Source organism: Chenopodium album, chromosome 3 (genome assembly GCF_948465745.1).
Source record: "Chenopodium album chromosome 3, dcCheAlbu1.1, whole genome shotgun sequence".
Taxonomy (NCBI): domain Eukaryota; kingdom Viridiplantae; phylum Streptophyta; class Magnoliopsida; order Caryophyllales; family Amaranthaceae; genus Chenopodium; species Chenopodium album.
The window spans coordinates 1205700-1225190 of record NC_137836.1 but is presented as its reverse complement, the minus strand read 5'-3'; the positions used below and the strand labels follow the sequence as shown (position 1 = coordinate 1225190).

Genomic DNA, 19491 nt, shown 5'->3' with positions numbered 1-19491 from the left:
CTAAGAAAGAGCATATTAAAAAGATGGAGGTTACGGAAATGCGCATGTTAAGGTGGATGTGTGGAAACACTTTAAGAGATAGAATCAGAAATGAGGTTATTCGCAAGAAAGTAGGTGTGGCAGGCATTGTAGATAAATTAAGGGAAAATCGTCTGCGTTGGTTTGGACATGTAAGACGGAGACCCGAGGGTGCACCGGTGCGAAGAGTGGAAGAGTGGGACCATGGAGGGATTAAACGAGGAAGAGGGAGACCAAAGATGACTTGGTTGGAAGGAGTGAGGAAGGATATGAAGTGCATGGATTTACGTGAGGATGAAGTTTTGGATCGTAAGGGATGGAGGAGAAAGATTTATGTTGATGACTACACGGAATAATCAAATTTGGTTCATGTTAGCCGACCCCACTTTTGGGATTAAGGCTTTGATCGATTGATTGATTGATTGACAGGATACTATAATTTAGCTTAAGTTGAGGTTGAAGATATTGAAAACGAAGTAAATTATGCTGTTATTTGCTACTTCCTTGAAGCTAATCTTCTAAATGTGTTTGAAAATTATGTTAAATGCATATGGGGTAGATTGCGAGTCGCAATCCTGGCAACTTTCTTCTTTCAAGGGAGAACTAATTTTTTCATGAATTAAATCTTCAATTTTATCGTTAAATCATATTACTGTCTCCATGGGACCTTTTTTTTTTTTTTTTTGGTATGGAGCCAAGTTGTAAAATGCTAGACTCTTGACCTTGTTGTCAATAACATTGATGTCTGTTTGGGTATAATTTGTAGCTGCTCTCACTTCGTGGCTTGCAGGCTGCCTACTTACTCTCGATTTAATTAGATATTGCTACTTCCTTACAGGTGTGTATTAAGTAGGAATTGCCTAAGCAGACTTGTGTAACTTGCAGTCAAGTAGTGGTCTATCAGTAGAAGCAAGTTCAAGGCATGAAATGCTCCATGATAGGATACTCAGCTAATACACTTTTGCTGTTGTGGACACCGAAGTTGTTTAACCTACAAAAAATTAGAACATATAATGGTCTCAAAACAACTTACTCAGGTAAAGATTCCTTTATTGCTTTGGATATAGAGAAGATTAATGGGAAGAGGTATGTGATGCTACCAAGGTCAGTTGTGATGATGTGGTTGTGGTTCCTTTGATTCTTATAGTAAGTTGAATGGTAAGTATGTTGAGGAGAGGCCGACTCCTTCCACTCAAGCATGGATAATTTTGCTTATGAAGTGTGGGAGACTCAATGGATTTCATAAGCAACTCGGGTGAGAAATCGTCTTAAGCTATTGATCCTCATTAGTTGTGACAAATATGAAGGCTTAGAACGCTTCTAGACTTTATCTTATTTTGTGTAATGGATGAGATATATTACTTCTCCACACGGAATAATCAAATTTTGTTCATGTAGCCGATCCTACTTATGAGATTGAGGCTTTGATTGATTAATTGATGACATATTACTTCGTGATGGTAGAATTTTCTCATGTGCGAGTCCTTTAGTTATCTCTATGGATGTTACTCGGTACTACTTTTTTAATGCAATTGATTTGTAGTAGCTTTAATACTGTGCAAGGTTGGTTTTAATCAACTAATATTTTTGCCGTCTATGGTGCAAATCATAGAACTACACTTCAATATACCCTTGATAATATGATATACCAACTACAAGTATAAGTTAAATCCATTAGAATATGGTTTCTACTTGTTAATCCTTATGTTTAAATATAAATGCCTCAATTTGACTTTACCACTTTTTTTTGACTAAATATAAATTCATTATTATTACTTGTTAATCTGCATGTTTAAATTATTTCGGTGTCAAATCAATTAAATACTACTAATAAAATTACTCAAGTAAAGGAACAATTAAGAATTTCTTCAAAAAAAAGAACAATCAAGAATTTTCATATAATACCATACAAGACCTAACTAAATTAAAAAAAAAATGTACTTATAGAATTCAAGAGAAGGTGTAGTCTTCAACATGTTTGAAAAGCTATAAAGAAGATTAGTATATAAGAGTTATAGAAGTGAGCCTGAAACACTATTTTTTTTTTTTTAAAAAAAAAAAAAAAAAAAAAGAAAAAATAGGTTTTGCTACTCTTTATCATTCTATTTGCGAAAATATTTATGAAAATTACAATTATTACAAATCTAATAAGATCTCATTTGATATACGTAGTATTTTTAAATAAATTAACGTAAATTTTGATCAAATTAGGCAATTAGACTATATTATATCAGATCAAATTAGATAAAACTTGTAAAAATAAAGTGAACTTACGACGCCTCGGCCGGTCGAGGAATTCTTGGACTCTAACTGTTAGAAATGACTCTAACAGCACACGTTGGTATTTCATATGATACCAACAACAAATTATATCAATACCAACAAAACAATTTTATGTTCGTTGGTATCATTGAATAAGGTTGTTGATATCATGGTGATACTATCTAAAATACAATGAAATATCAACATGTGTTATGACATTAATTTTTTCAAGTACCGTAAAAATAAATGGACGATTATGCGGTTATGCCCCTTGTTAGAGTCCTAGAATTCTTCCGGTCTTAACCATTTAGATATCGCATTTGTGCACTTTACACAGAAAGCTCCACCAACTCCTCAAATATTCTCTCTCCTCTTTTCTCCACTTTCTTCCACCAGCTTCTCTTCTTCCTCATCTCATCAAAATTTTCAATCGCGATTGAAAACCTTAATAAATTCAATTAAACGAAGAATTAATCTTCAGAATTAGTTTCGTGATTATCATTTCCTATTTATTCAACACTCGATAGATTCCCACCACCATGGCAGGTGATTTTTTTTTTTTTTTGAATTTATTGCTTCTAATGATACAAGTTTTAAATTACTGTCAAATACTCTTGCAATGGTGCTGTTATAGTGTATATGTTAGTATTATTGCTATTGCAAATTGTGTGTTTGTCATTTTAACATTGTGGAATCATAGCTTACATTTTTGTGATGGTTGAATTATGTTCTTATTGAGGAAATATGATGTAAAAAATAATTGGAAAAAATGGTCCGAGAAGGCGACAATGCCGAGTAGATTTAAATCCAGGCTAATTGCTTATAAGGGGAGTTGGGTCGTTAATGGGTTAGTATTAATTTTGTAGTTTGCTTCAAATGAGCTAGTTTTGGATGTGATTGTAGATATGAGAGGGTGTAAAATTAAACGGTTATACGACTTACACCCGAGTGTAGGATAGAAATCGTATTGTGCTTGCGGGTGTTTTTATACTATAGTCAGATGGGATTCATAAGAGTTTAATTATATTATCTGTTGCCGTATTTTATAATAAAAAAAAAAAAAAGTATGCTTGTGATGGTTAAGCTAAAATGAGGAGAACAAAACAAGGAGGATAATAGACAGAAATCTAAATCACTTATCAATAATTAATCTGCACTTTGACTGCATAGAAATGGAATTAATTCACTGTGGTTACTGGTTTCGGTGTTAACGGAATTGGCACCTTTAACGTATAATCTGGTACACTTGATTCTTGTGGGAATTTTCTTGTTTGTAGCAATAAACTGTTAAATCTACATTTCTACTGGATTCATACTGTTGTATTATAACCATCTCTGGTTCAATATGATAATAGGCAAAGTCCCACAAGGCATGTCAAGTTCATAAAATATACCTATTTAAGAAGAACTTAGAAAACAAAGAACCTGCCACAGTCATTATCAAAGGTTTAGAGTTCTAATTCTGATACGAATTGTAAATTTTCATGCAGCGGTGTCAGGGAAGATTTTTCAAAATGTTTCTGTAGCACACCACTGCCAACAAAATAGACAATTCCACAGCCAATGCAGCAGAGACTCTTTTACTTCAAACTTGCGCAACTTCCTTCCATTAAAGGGAAGGAAGTCAGCATGGAATGGTATATTGGCCATGCAGTTGCGCACTTTGTCAATGTATCAGAACAATTTTGTTAGTCGAGGAAGTATTTGCTGCAATGGTCTGTTCTAGACTCTCATTACCAAGATTGCTATCTAGTGCTACCGTAGCGCTCTGGCAATCTTTTTAGTTTATTTGTGTTTTTTCTTGTTATTGTTTGACTTCTTCTATTTTATTACCATATTACTCCGTATTTTTTTCTAATTTTTTTTGGCTGTTTTTTTGCTTTTGAAGACTAAAATTACTTGTACTTCATCTAGATTCACATTTTGTTATGCTCTTGCAGCTGCTTCATCTTCCACAGCAGTTCGATCCCTTGAAAAGAGTGACTTTCTCAAACTTCAAAATGGCAGGTAAGAGAACATTATGCATCATTTGGGCTGTATTCTTCCGACTTATCAGTCTACTTGGAATTCAGTTAAGAAATATTATACTTATCAACTTCTTATATGATGTGATTGTTTATATTCGTGGCTTTGCAAATTTGAGGTGTATGGTTCCTTGTATTTATATTTGAAGGTGAACAACGTTGAAATCAAAAACTTTCATATGCTTTTCTGGTAGCTTGTTCGGACCCTTGAGCTTATTTTTTCTTCTTTAAGTACATTTTTTAATAGTCAATTTTGTATCAAAATTCAGAAATTATTGATAATTATGTTGCTAGCATGAGTTTTTGTAACATATGGTGCATTTTGCATGTAGCTTGAAAAGCTACACCAGAACTAAACCTTTTCATGTCCAGTATCCTTTCATTCATCATGGTATCACACCTTGATGTCATACTTCACATCCTGATGAAACCAGATTTAACAATTAGTTCTTAGCAAGCAACTGAAAGACTTTAGCCCTGGCACTATATGTAATATTAAACAATTAGAGTTTACACCAAGGTACAATGTTACCCTTAATATTACTCTATTAGATTTCATATTTTCATACCTACAAACTGGTTGCAAATTCACATTTTTGGGAGGTAGTGCGTGAAGGTTTTATTTTATATATATATATATGTATATGTACATATATATATATATATATATATATATATATATATATATATATATATATATATATATATATATATATATATATATATATATATATATATATATATATATATATATATATATATATATATATATACATATGCATATACATATGTATATATATATGTATATGTATATATATTATATTTTTTAATATTTTTTATGTTTCAAATTGGTTTTTCTTTCATATCTTGATCATTTATTTATATACATATAGAAGTATTGGGAAATTGAGACTAAATGAGACAATGTTAAGTTGTGGAACTTTACTAGAGGTTAGTGGATAGTATCAGAAGTTAAATATTGATGTTATAATGAGTATAGATACACTGTAACAATATGGCATATTGTTGAATGCTAGCTTAATTTGTTATTTGCTTATCCAATGATGTAGTAGTCTATCTTTAATTATTTGAGGATTAATATAAGCAGTGCAAACACTAATTCTTGAAAAAAGTTTAGGCTAAGTATTGAAGAGAAACAATAGTAGCTAATAGGTTGTAGCAGTCTTATTCAACATACTAATTACACCTGCAATCTTATGCAAAAGAATGTAACATCAGTGTATGTAGTAGGTTCATTCCATCAAGGTAAATTCTTATATTAAAATATTCTCACAATAACCTATATTTGAAACCATAATAGATTTTAAGACTTTTAACGATTTTTATGTTTATATTTTTGGGAGACAGCCAGTTACATAAGTGTCCTTAATTTTTTTTATTGGTGAAGACGTAAGTATCCTTAATTAAATTAAATAAATTTACAATTATACCCCTTTCCTTTGGGATGTTGATGGCAAAATTCCTATTCCCCAATTAGAGGCCTTTTTTCAAATTTTTACTTAGGCAAAGGGGGTTTGCATTGCATAGATCTCGTTGGGACACCCAATTTGAACAAATAAAATAAAATCGGCCTGATTGGAACATAGGAGCAAAGTCACAACCTCCCGAAGTTTTCCCTCCATATTTCTAAATTCAGGCCTCGGGAACCGATAAAGGCCCATGCATGCCTAGTATTTGGAGGTGGCCTTTTTTCTGTCCATAAGGAGTGTTGGAGTTTCTGTCATGTGATTTTGAATTGATGCCACTTTGATTTGTGGGCTTTAGAAGAATGAAAAAGAAGATGTGATGGACTGGTGATTCTCTAGCCCTTATAAGTGCTGGATGCTTGTATTTTCTTGGGAATTGTGCTAACCTCTGCTAACTAGTAAAATGCTTTGGGATAGAATAATTTATCTAGCATTTTTGTGGGCTTTGGTAGCGGGGGATTTTAGCAGTTAGTTTGGGAAATTCAAAGATTCTGGGCTACATTCTAAACTGTTCCTGCTGCTAGCAGGACAGCTTGTCTTAACTTTTAGTAATCTGTATCTGCTGTTTTAATTTTTTCTTTGTCAATGTAATGTAATTCGGAACAAGTACTTTTCCAATATAAGCTTTGAAGACAATGATCATTGTTGATTGTTCTGGAAATATTATGTTAAAGAAACTCATTTAGACATGATCTTCCACTATAGTAAATGTGATTAAAGGAAAGCATTTTGTAATCATTTTGTTGGCAAATAACTTCTCTATCCTAGTAAGCAGAATTGGCTGAGCGCAAAATTTCTGTATCTTGTACTGCCTTGCACTTCTTTCTTTTATCAGCATAACGGAAAAACAAAAGACAAGGACCAGAAAGATAAATGGTTGTTTGTAGAAGATCAAAGTATAGATTGCAGTCAAATTGCTTCAGGGAATTGGGGTTATCATGCTTTGAAGTCTGGAGATATATTTTGTAGATGTTGTCACTTGAATTAGTTTTGGTTAAAATATAAACTAATTTGAAATGTGCATTTGACCAACTAATCAACAACCATTACTCATCTTTTGTTTATAAAAATGGCAGCATTTGTTTTACTAATGTGTTTGATTTTACTGCTGGAGTGGGGACTTCGTAATTTTTTGTTAAAACTAAAATTTTGGTTCTGTACATGTGTTTTCGTTTTTGATACAGTGATATCCGAGGGGTTGCTGTTGCTGGTGTTGATGGCGAACCTGTTACACTTACAGAACCAGTATCAGAGGCAATAGCTGCTGCATTTGCTGCATGGCTTTCTAATAAAAAGAAAGTTGATGCTTCTACACCCATGAGCGTTTCCATTGGTCATGATTCTCGAATTTCAGCATCAATGCTTCAGGTAAATTACTGTTTTTTTAAATGAATATATTGTAATTACCTTCTTTAAATCTCATAAGAACAATTAAGCAGTTGTCTGTTTTGATAAGATGCTGAAAATCTTGCAAAATGTGTTTTGACTACTTGTCTCTCTATTGGTCTGGAGTCTTTTAATTATGGTACAACACATGAGTATCAAGAGTTTGCTGAGTATGTTTGATAATAACGTGTGTCAAAGTTTAAGAGAAATGTCAAAGTTTAAGAGAAACTCTCTTTCCTGACAACATTGTTGAATTTTATGATTGGTCTTTGAATTGTTTATAGAAATATCATCTTGAATGTGAAGCTATGCCCCAAAAGCCACCTTAATAATGACTAGTAGAGAAATGTTGTCATACTCCCAGGAAAAGGCTCATGGAGGGTGCATTTCCGGTTCTAGGTTTTTTTATCGTGTCCTAGGATTACAATGCCAAAAGGAACCGAGACAGTGTGGCCTCATCCTTTATATTTTTTGAATTTAAAGCTAGAGGTGTCTAGAAATTTACCACTATAACGATTTTTTTATCCATCAATGTCATCTCTTCCTATTATTGTGAAGCCAAATCCCCTAATTGTTGGATTTTTCACCCACCAATAGGGAATGTAAGCTTGGTTTAAATCTTATTGCTAACTAGTGTCTCAATGATAAATCAACCTATTATGAGAGGAATTGTCGATTCACAAAGTTGGTTATTGCATTAGGTTGTAAAGCTAGTAACGCAAAGCTACCATCTGGGCGCATGCGCCATTATAGGGGCTTTGGTCCCTAAGAGCATGTGTCGGTGGCTAAGTCAACTACCTTAGAAGTATGATTTTTTAACCGAGTGGAAGTTTGGCTTCTTTTATAGATGCCTTAAATACGCGACAGGGTATTGTTCGTGTCATAGTGAGATTGATTCCTAACTACTAAGATTTAAACATATGCGTATTCGATTCATTCTCCACCTTCCCTATAAACACTTATATGTGGCTAAACAAGGGTAGGAACGTGCCTTGGTTGCTAAAACAATTACTTAGTTTGTGGGAAAAGTCTAAATTACATGGGGGCCTCCTTGAGCATGGGGTATGGGCAAAAAGCATGAGCACTAGGACAAAGCAGAAAAACATCTCGCCTTAAGGGCATTTTGGGAGAGGCATGACATGAAGTAGAGCCAAGCAAAGGAATGAGCAAGAGAAGAGAAGAGGCAAGGCAAGGCGTAGTTAAGACATCATAAGACTTGATTATGAGTGCTGCATAGTCATGGGCCAAGACATGAATTAGGTGGCCTCTTGAGGTTTGTCTCACGGGGTTATAAAAGTTGGTTTGGATCCATAATTATCCTACCACTAGGTTTACATTGTCCTAATAATGATATTTGGTTCAATAATATGGCTATCTCGAATATTTGTTATAGTGGTAATCAATAGCTGCAATAGATTGTTATAATCACCAACTAGGCATTTGAGATCCTAGTAAGGTGTCGATAATACATCACTAGGTTATTACACCCACCCACCTTTGTTGATTTTGGTTGTTTACCATTGTTCATAATTAAGTCTTTGTGAAAGAATCCAAAAAGGGATATTATAGAACTTCATGGGTGGTAAATCAGTATGGGTGAAAATCATTACATTTGTTTTTCCCTATTTTTTACCTATTAGATCAAATAAATTACATAAATTATTGTTAAATTTTATAAATAAAATAATTTTCTTATAAACACAAGCTTGTATGTTGTATTCAATGCCTCTCATCTCCAAACCAAATAATCCATGCACCAGCACCATCACCAGCACCACAATGCCCCATGCCCAATTCATAACAAGCCCCAAACCTGAAAAACGAGTTCTCCATGACCCCATGGGACCCCTAGGAGATCCCAAAGTGTGAAGTTCCCATCCCAGTATGTTTCACGATGTTTTCTTATACTACGTATTTAGGATAATTTCTCACATTTTTCGTATTTCCCCCCTTTTTACCCTATCTCTCCCATTTTTCTCCTTCAGCCTTAAGATTAAAGTGTAATGGTCTATTAAACGCTGATGAGCACTACTCCATACTCTATCAGAGTATTCACATTCAAAATTAATGACAGATTAAGTTGCATCAGAACATAAAATACACAGGTGAAGTTGTAACATTCCATGCTTTCGTTCTATCATTAGTTGCCAATTTAATGCAGCCTATACAGGCCCTCCAAGTTTTTGCTGAATTTTAATTTGGTACAGCTTTCTTGTTCAGAAAAATGTAATTTTGACGCATCTTTTGCTTAAGAAATTTATTGTGACTGACATATTTGCTTATGTTTGTCAGTTTAGATTTCAAATGATAAGTTTCCTGTGACTTATCTTTAACATTTTATCCCCCCCACCCCCCTTAATATGTCATTTTTAAGCAATGATGATATACTGTTCTTTAACTTCATTATTTTTCTGAGTTGCTTCCTGCTGCATTGTAATATGTTGAATTTTCCTTACAAACCCTGTAGTCCTATACTAAATGCTGTATCCCATATTATGAAGTATGGCTTCCTCTCCACAAAATTGTAGAGCAATTTCAGTCTTCCATTTGCACTGTTTAGCTGATAATAAAGTATCGAAATTCTATTGTTAGGATGCTGTGTCTCGAGGCCTGATGAGTTCTGGTGTCAATGTTTTGCACTTTGGGTAAGCTATGTCTATTCATCTTATTTTGCTTTCATTACAATATTTGTTTATGCTAGACTAGATTGCCTTCTCACCTAATTTTTAATTTTAAAATTGGTAATATTCCTGTTTTTATGCAGCAGGACATGTCTAGCACTGTCACTCCTATCCACAAATAATCTTCCTGTATTCCTTTCCACAAAAAATCTTCATGTTGCTTTAAATGGATAGAGTTCACACTTAATCCATGTGATGTGGACTGCACCACTAATTTTCTCTCTCATATTCTCACTCCACCCTACTAATTTTGTTAATATGCATGCCTAATCCTAATAGGAAGATTATTTGTGGGCAGGAGGAATGTTAGTTTATAGTGGTTAAATGACAGTTCTCTTTGTTTTTTATTTTAGTTATCATGCTGTCAATGAGTATTGAGGAATTGATGAACACATAAATATTCAGGAGCCTGGTTTATGTATTGGCAGTTATAGTTCTTACAAATTTGTTAAACTTATTTTTTACCTGATATGATCAGTTTTCATGCTCAACAAACAATTTTCCACCTAAGTAATCTTGTTGGTTTGTGAAGCTTTAAATTTAGCTTTTGTTGGGTTTAAAAACTGGTTTATCAAGGGTGGAAAAGATTTTCCTTTCATAAAGAAGGAATGCCACAATCTCCTCAAAAAAAAACCTCACCTTCCTCTACTTCTTGTTTTCATTCCTTCCCCTCTGTTCCTCCTTTTCCATTCTCTATCTTTTCTTTAAAGGAACCAAACAAAGGAATACTGATATTCAGTTGCATCTTCCCTTGGAAAACCAATTCCATAAAAAGTTGTTTTTCAGTTAAAAATGTCTTTCGTTCAACCAAACGTAGCCTTAATCTTTTTCCCTGTATGAAATAGATTAATCATTTTGATATCCTGTCTTTATAAAAGAAGTTAATATACTCCTCTGTATCGTAATTAGGTGATGTGGGAATGAAGCAGTCAATTACTAAGTATAATATTGATGACTCACAACTTTTGTTTGTTTTAAACAATTGCTTGTTTCTCAGGGTGTATACTTAGATTTAAAAGGTCTTGGACATAAGTTAAAGCCATGAATATGATAGTTCATATATAATGCAAGTCTTAAAACATCCTTATCTCATTGTAAAAAGACATTATGTTATCCTTATTGAACAAGTAAGCAGATAGGTAGCTATCTTCTTTCCCTTCCTGTTTCTTGAATTGGAAACCATGTATGGATCCTACCGATTTAGGTTTTTCACATACTCTTTTTAGAATTCTCATGTGCACACTTGGTTCTGTTTAATGATTTGAAATGAGCCTTTTTGACAAACTTCAGATATTACATGCAGGCTAGCTTCCACACCTGCAATGTTTAATAGCACTCTCACTGAAAATGAGGAGATTAGGTGTCCAGTTGATGGAGCTATCATGATAACAGGTAGTCATTCATTTGTATGATAATGGCATAAATGATTTATAATCTCTCTAGTATAGTGTGGGAACTTGGAAAGTTGGAAGTAGTACTGATCCAGTTAGTTACTATAGCCGCATACTGAACTAATGCCTTATCATATCAGCTAGTCATCTTCCTTACAACAGAAATGGATTCAAATTTTTTACCAATGCTGGAGGTCTTGGTAAAGCAGACATCAAAGATATTCTGGAGCGTGCTTCTGATATATACAATAAAGTAACTGATGATGGTCTCCAAGAATCACAGGGAACATCTTCTGCGTCTGTTAGAAGTGTAGATTACATGTCTATCTATGCATCTGATCTTGTGCATGCCGTTCGCAAAGCAGCTGGAAATATAGGTGATCTTGCAACTTCTGTGTTTGCGTTTGTGTGTATCAGTTATTTATGCAGATCTAATAACTCGGGCCGAACATGGGTAGGTAACCAAAACAATAATGTTATCAGGTCAGGTACTCAATAACCAATAAAACCATGAATGATGCCTGCGGACAGAACTGATAGTATCATATACCTGAAAGTGTCCTTTTAAATTTTTATTTATTAATAATTAATTTATATTACAGACAAGCCACAGTGACGCATTTTATGACTTTTTTTTTTGTTTAGAAAAACTAATTATTCCACTTTCCACCAATATTTTTAAAGCCTTAACTTTTAGAATTAGATGAGCAACAATAGCATCAGCATCTTCGACTGATTAAACTAAGCACATGTGATGCTTTCCTTAAAATTATTTCTTCATTTCCTTTTAAATATCAAGTAGGTCATGGAAAGTTTACTCCGAATTATGGGTGTTGTAATGAAACTATTTTAAGTGTAGAGAGTAGACATATCTACTTTTAGGTGATTTGTTGTGAAAAGAGCTCATATCTGCCCTCTTGGTATCTCCTTATAAGTTAGAACCTTGGACTTCTTTTTCTGCTTTGGAAATATTTTATATTCTAATATAAGACCAGCAAAGATATGAATGTTGTCATTTTCTGCTGTCATCTGTTTCTTCTTTAATTTGCTTATTCTCATTCCTTTTTATTCCTTGTATCAGAGAAGCCTCTAGAGGGCTTTCATATAGTTGTTGATGCTGGAAATGGAGCTGGAGGCTTTTTTGTTGTAAGTATTCTTTTGTTTGCAGTATCCGTTCTTGACTAAACATCCATTTTGACCATTTATCTATCTGTCTATATTGAAACTTGAAACCGAAACCGTGTCTTCTTCTCTACTTGTATCTTAAAATCTGGGAACAACATGAAACATGTCTGTGCTCTAGAAATTTTACTTCGTCTTCTATTCTTTGTTTAAACTTTAAAGTACTCTTCTTTTGTTAGACTAACAAGTGACATCAACTATATTCTATTGTCTATACTTGTACTGTTTACCTTCATTTATTTTGAATTTGATCTGAGGATATAATTACCTATCATCACTCCCAAGCTCAGTGCTTGGAAAAACATTTCCCCACTTCATATTATTGTATCATATGCTCTCTTCTTCACGATAATACTCAAGATCTTTGTGAGGCTTATATGATCTACCTTATTAAGATGGGTTATAAATGAGGCTTGATATTTCCCTTCATGTCACAATACAGTAACCTGCAGAGTTCTCTTACATCTCTCTATCAATTTGAAAAATCTAAATGATGCGGTGTTGTTGTTTTGATTCATCTTGATAATTAACAATGAATTTGAAAAATGCATGGTGTCCCTGATTTCTTGATACTCATCTGCTCAGTAACCTTTCCCATTAGCGTTTTCACTGGAGATGACTGAGGTCCATTGGCTTAACCAATGCTTTGCCTTCAATCTTTTCCCTGCCAGCACAAGGAGCTCTTTGGTACACAGTTTTGGAAGGTAGCTTTGTTATTGCCTTCCCTTATTAGATAGTCTCTGGTACTCTGATACGGTTCAGAAGGCCTTTAATATGCTGTAACAATCCTACGTGGGATGTTATCCTGCTAATGGGTGGATCTCAGGGTGGATTTGGCTCTACAACACTTTGCCTGTACAATAATAAGATTGTTGAGATCTAAGACTTGGATCAATAAACATACTTTTGTATTAAAAAAGACCATTTACAACAATACTTACATAGAGGCTACTGTTCTTCAATGTGATTTGACCAAAACAGCTAAGTTATCCACTTTGTACTTGATGATCACTGGTTGGCGGTAGCCATAAAGTCAGTAATGGAGGTTAGAGGAGAAAGTAAATTGGACCCACCAGACAATACCCCTCGAAACAGGAAGGTAGGAGGGAGAAACCACTTTCGTTAAGTCTTCATGTGTGGGATATTCGATATATTGACCTTGTGTATTGGCACTTGGCATCTATCTTTCCACATATTTAGTTAGCTGTCATGGAAATTGGAAGTTCCTGGAAAATAAAAAGGAGTCACATTGAACTTGAGAAGTTTAACCTTCCTATCTTACAAATTTTCTTTTTTCTCTTCTGTAAGTTGCATTGTTTGGCTCAACAAGATCAACTTTAGTAGAAATTGTGAAGTTTTGGAAATGAAACTTCCAAAAGGATATCAATTTTTAAGGCATTAATAATGTATGCTTTGTAGAATTGCCTTCTATGGAAGTTGATGCCATAAATTGTTCGTGGAAACTTACATTTATTTAACCCCGCCCACTTAGCAACATCTCATGTCTCATAGGAAATTATCTATGTGGGGAACATGAAATTTCACGATGTTTATCTAACTAAATACTCTCTCTGCTCTTAAATCATCGTCCTCTTAGGCTTGGGCATGCATATTAAGAGTAGCTATTTGGTTTGTGTAGGTTTTTTTTGGTAGATAGTGAAAAAATAAGAATTAAAAATTTTGTTTGAGGGGGAAAAGGTTAGTGGAAGGTCTCACATCACATGTGGTATGAAGAAAGAGAGTGAGTGTGCGATACTTGGTGGTGGAGCCCAAATCATATGCGTTAGATGATGGGTGAGAAAGATTTTCCATTCAAGGTAACAACACAATTATTTGGGGACTGATCAAAATAGTATTACATTAATACACGACAATTATTTGAGGAGGGAGGTAGTTATATGCATTTTTTCATCTATTATACTTCCAATGTTATAAACTAATCATTGTAAATGGATTCGAAATTCCAAGTTTTGTATAAGAAGTTTGACTTCAATAATTTGTAACTTGCATAAGTAGATTCGGGGAACCAAACAAGGCTTTAAATTCCAAGTATTTTTTTCAGTAGAGCATGTGGATAAATCATAAAAAGTTGCAGAGTATGACATACTTGTTATATCATAGAGGTTTATTTCAGATTGCGAATTTGCAATCTTTTGAAACTATTCTTTTTCTTTTATATGAAAATGCCTTCTCTGTCAATTTGAAAATTTAAAAACACTAGTGCACCTTTTGGAATTACATTATTTCCTTTTTTCGATATCATTGAAAAATATTGGCGAAACAAACCATGATACGCTTTTATATCATAGATTTAGAAGATTTGACTTAAGTATCAAAAAATTATGAGAAACGAGTTTCTTATTGGATTACCTTATGATAAAATTTGTTGGATCCTCAGTGATGATTTCTGCTTAATCATAGTAAGGAGAGAATAATATAGGAAAATTAGTTGTGAAAGCTTTTATGTTTTCCAGTTTTTCTATAATAATACCGATGACCTTTTCTTGTGAAATGAAGTCAGGCTGGGTAATAACCCGTAATAGTGGCTATATTTTTGTCAATGTGGTGTGTTGATTCTGCAACATCTACCCTGAATAGGATTTTCATATCTGATATTAAGGCTTGGTCTTCTTTTGAATTACTTCTAGGACAAGGTGCTTGAGCCTTTGGGTGCTGTCACTAGCGGCAGTCAATTCTTGGAGCCAGATGGTAATTCATGGTATTGTTGACTTATTCAAGCGTGGTTCCTGATGCTTTTCTAACTAGTTTTATTTGCTTTAGGTATGTTTCCTAATCATATCCCAAACCCAGAAGATAAGGCTGCAATGAGAGCAATTACTGAGGCAGTTCTTGATAACGAAGCAGACTTGGGCATCATTTTCGATACCGATGTGGATAGGTAATAGTTTTCTTATGACATGTTCTTGCGGTTTATTGTGTTTATTTATGATATTTTCCTTTTATAGGTCTGCTGCTGTAGATTCTACTGGCAGCGAGCTCAATCGAAATCGTTTGATTGCTCTAATATCTGCAATAGTCCTTGAAGAAGTAAGAATTTCTGCTTGTACGCGTATCAGTTTCTGTTTTATACAGAGTGTATTGTTAAGTAGAAGGAGCTTCTAACTTTGTTTATTTTCCTACAATATATCTACATTAGCATCCAGGGACAACAATTGTCACAGACAGTGTGACTTCAGATGGTCTTACTCTATTTATTGAAAAGAAACTTGGTGAGTTCAAGTCCAAGTCTGTTCAGATCAACTTAATGTTCCACATTGGACTTGATTTGGTTTTCTTTAATTGTATATACCCTGAGGACTTGTTATTGACTTTGTATGAATAGGAGGAAAGCATCACAGATTCAAAAGAGGGTATAAAAACGTAATCGATGAAGCTATTCGGCTGGTAATATTTAAGTTTTATCATTCGATAGTTTTTTGAGACTAGCAAATATACATAGAAAATGGTACTATATTTTATCATTTCATCTGCCCATGTTGAACTTTTTTTTTGTAACCTTATGTTTCCTTGATTCCTGTCATTAGGTTTGCATATATTGCATATGTTTTTGTTACATATTAGAGCTTGAACTTTGATTTCCTTTTCTTTGGAAGTTATTCTAGTACACATTTCAGTCGGTATAGATCTTGAACCATGTAATACAATCCATTTTCTCCTCATTTGTGGCATTTGATCAGATATGGTACATCATTTTTCTAGCATAAATACATACTGAACTTATAGTTTCTTCTTGATAGAACTCTATTGGAGAAGAGTCACATTTGGCCATTGAGACCAGTGGGCATGGTGCCCTCAAAGAAAATCACTGGCTTGATGATGGAGCTTACCTCATGGTAGGCAATTTCTCTTATTACTGCCTTCCCTTTTTGCTTTTCGTTCTGGATTCGTTAATTCTGTAAGTAAAGTATGCCTTTTGCAGGTTAAGCTCCTAAATAAGCTTGCTTCTGCCAGGGCATCAGGAATTAAAGGGGGCAGCAAAGTGTTGACTGATTTGGTGGAAGGCCTGCAAGAAGCAGCTGTTACTACTGAATTGAGATTAAAAATTGATCAGAATCATGTAGATCTGAAAGGAGGGTGAGCAATGGTGCCTTGACTTGCTTAGCATCTGTTCACTTTGAATTGGGTTTCATGTCATGACCTATTATCAATACATATGGGCAGATCCTTCCGGGACTATGGAGAGGCTGTGCTGAAGCACTTGGAAAATGTAGTGGATTCGGATCCTAAGCTCATAAAGGCCCCAGTTAACTATGAAGGCGTAAGTTTTCTACTAGCTTCATCTACATGAATGATATCTTAGTCATAAACAGGCTCCATATCAAGTATTTTTTTCTGCCTTCACTTTAATTTAACCTCATATGAGAGTTTGCTTACTATCAAATGCCATCTCTTCCTGAATCTCTATGTGCTGGTGGCATTTTAAGTTGTAATTATCAAATTCTATTTCTTTCTTAGCAATGTTAGCATGCCACTCTAGACTTCTAGTTGGTTTCCAGCAATGTATGCTTGAAAAAAAAAAAACCAAAACAAAACAAAACAAAAACACTACTTGTATTCATGGATAGTTCATACAACGAATTAAATTGCTCACATAGCATATGTTGGACAAATAATGCTGGATGTAATATCCTTAAGTATTCCCCTTTGCTGCTACTAATATATAAATAAATTTGAATAAATTCTATTGACAATGTTTAGTGTGTAGTTTTTACTTTTCAAGAGCATAGTGCTTGTTTTTGTCCATGGAATAGTAAAAGAAATCACATGGATAACTTTTTCATATAACCAATCAGGAATGGTCTTGTGAAAGCTTAACTTCACAAAAAAAATAAATAGTCTGAACTAGTATTCTTAATTCAAAGGATATGGTTGGATTGTCTTAATGAACTAATATTGAGATATATCCCAGTATAGCTTCTAGCCTTCTACTCCCTCCAATCCATATTGTCATTCAGTTTATTTTATTTGACCCAAATCAATTGCTGTTTTAGGCTTCCAATGCAATGTTAAATGTCCCTACTCACTATCCTATAACAATTAGTAAGTTTAAAATGCGGATCAGAGAGAATCATATAAACTTATTTTCTTCTCTGTACTGTCTGGATGTCGTCTGATACAGATGATCTGAGGAAATTTTGGAGGTTCTTATGGTCCTGGATTTTACAAGTTTATCCTTTTAAATTCTAATTTGTTTTTCTTTCTTTTTTACATGTACACTACTTCCTCCGTTTCTTTTTAGCTGACATTATTACTTAGCCGTGTTTTCCAATGCACAAATCTAATCATTAATATCTTTAATGTCCAATAAGTACGAAGTATTTAAATTTATGCAAGGCAATCTTTCCTATACCCCTCCCTGTACAGGAATTTTACCAAGCTTGTGTTTTCTCTAATGAACAGCTTAGAGTTTCTGGTTTTGGTGGCTGGTTTCTGTTACGACTCTCACTTCATGATCCTGTTCTACCACTTAACATTGAGGTAGATAAAATCTTAACTTTTTGAGGCACCTGGCACCCATTAATATTGTTAAGTATGCTGCTTATATTATAAAGGATTATTGTAGGCACCGAGCAACGATGCAGCAGTGAAACTTGCTCTTGTTGTGCATGAAGCTGTCCGAGAGTTTCGAGCTTTGGATATATCATCATTGGATAAGTTAATCCATGGCAATTGAGTTTGCTCTACTGAGGATGTTCCTCCCAGGCACTACATTGGTGGTCTCTTGGACTCCAGCTTCAGAGAGCTGTATACTGGATACTGAATACTGATCATGGTGCCTATGTGCCTGCGAAAAAAGGGAAGAAATTACCCCAGAGGTACAAGGATTTGAATAATAGAAAATTTCAGAGTAAGGTGAACATGGTAAGGCAAGCAAGGTTAACAATTTCATATAAACTTATTACTTATTGTATCAGGTTGTAAATTATGAAAAATTTGAAGTTTTGAGATATAAAAATTGAGAAGTTAATGATATCCCAGTTTCTTTGAGAATTTTTGAAATGGTAAGGAGTACACATGTTTTATCTTAACGACAGTCTGCTAATTTTTGAGTCTTGTCAAAATCGTCACCAAAGGTGGTAGATGGTGAAGACAATATACTAATATACCAAAACCCGAATACACCATGGCTCAAACATTGCCTGGAAATAGGCAGCACAACTGGGGTTGTGTTGTGGTTTCATTCTACATCCCAGTAGAAAACCAAGTTGTCGGGCTAAAATTCTAAATCGTAGACTGCCAGGGAATTCTGAAACATCTATATGCTTTACTGGCCTCCACAGGGGAATGGTTATGGTTAGGTCACCATTTCTGCGGTCACTAGTGTTGAACTCGATCTGAAGAAATGGTGAAGATGACGATTATTTCTACTACAATAGAAATGTGCAATAAAAAATCAACAATATTAAGGGAAAACAAAATAAAAGAAACACACATTTATCCATGTTCCTCTAACCATTTTTGTTTCAGTATTTCTTACTCTCCCTATAGCTTTCATCCTAATTTTGAAGAACTCAAACAACCAAATCTCGAGCACAGCAACGCCCTCAGTAATTTTACTTCCTCGTCGAAAAGTGACAAAAACACAAGCTAGCACATCTAGCAGCCCAAACTGTGAGTTCATGATGCACAATATAACATAAACTTTGGGTCATAGCTAGCACTTTGGTGGCATGATATATTGGACACAAAATAGAAATATAAGGAGTGACATTAGACGATCGATAACCATGAAGTTAGACAATTTCACCTAAAGGTTAATTGTAGGAGAAATTTATTCACTTGGTCAATATTCAAAGTCAACCAATAATCACATTCATACAAAGTATAGAATCATACTCTCTTTCACATCGATAATTTAAAGATAATTTAACATATACGATGTATAAAGTGTTGTAATACAAGGATAGCAAACTCCCACATTCAACCACCGCCTCCTCCACCACACCCTGCACCTCCTCCGCAGCCACCGGAATTGAATCCACCTCTACCATGATTATGACCATAGCCTTTACGATGTTTTTTCTGTTTATCTTTACCA

The 19491-nt window shown here is 34.2% G+C and overlaps 1 protein-coding gene across 2 annotated transcripts; it reads left to right on the top strand.

The window, feature by feature from the left end:
• The first annotated feature begins 2589 nt into the window (after positions 1–2589).
• Positions 2590–18443, top strand: LOC145623672 (uncharacterized). 2 transcript variants are annotated; one of them, XM_081676522.1, is made up of 18 exons: positions 2590–2826; positions 3771–3995; positions 4221–4287; positions 6976–7159; positions 9770–9822; positions 11162–11250; positions 11390–11626; positions 12331–12395; positions 15080–15140; positions 15213–15330; positions 15398–15479; positions 15589–15661; positions 15775–15836; positions 16190–16285; positions 16372–16526; positions 16614–16710; positions 17853–17930; positions 18016–18443. In XM_081676522.1, exons 1-18 carry the CDS (start codon positions 2820–2822, stop codon positions 18124–18126), a joined length of 1860 nt encoding a protein of 619 aa, XP_081532648.1. In that variant the 5' UTR covers positions 2590–2819; the 3' UTR covers positions 18127–18443. The 2 variants fall into 2 exon arrangements, with proteins under 2 accessions (XP_081532648.1, XP_081532649.1); XM_081676523.1 differs by lacking the exon at positions 3771–3995 and having other exon boundaries at positions 2592–2826.
• Positions 18444–19491: the final 1048 nt, after the last annotated feature.

Coding starts and splice junctions, on each gene's coding strand:
- LOC145623672 (XM_081676522.1), top strand. Junction 11,251..11,389: donor TGGAGCTATCATGATAACAG/GTAGTCATTCAT, acceptor TTATCATATCAG/CTAGTCATCTTCCTTACAAC. Junction 11,627..12,330: donor CAAAGCAGCTGGAAATATAG/GTGATCTTGCAA, acceptor TCCTTGTATCAG/AGAAGCCTCTAGAGGGCTTT.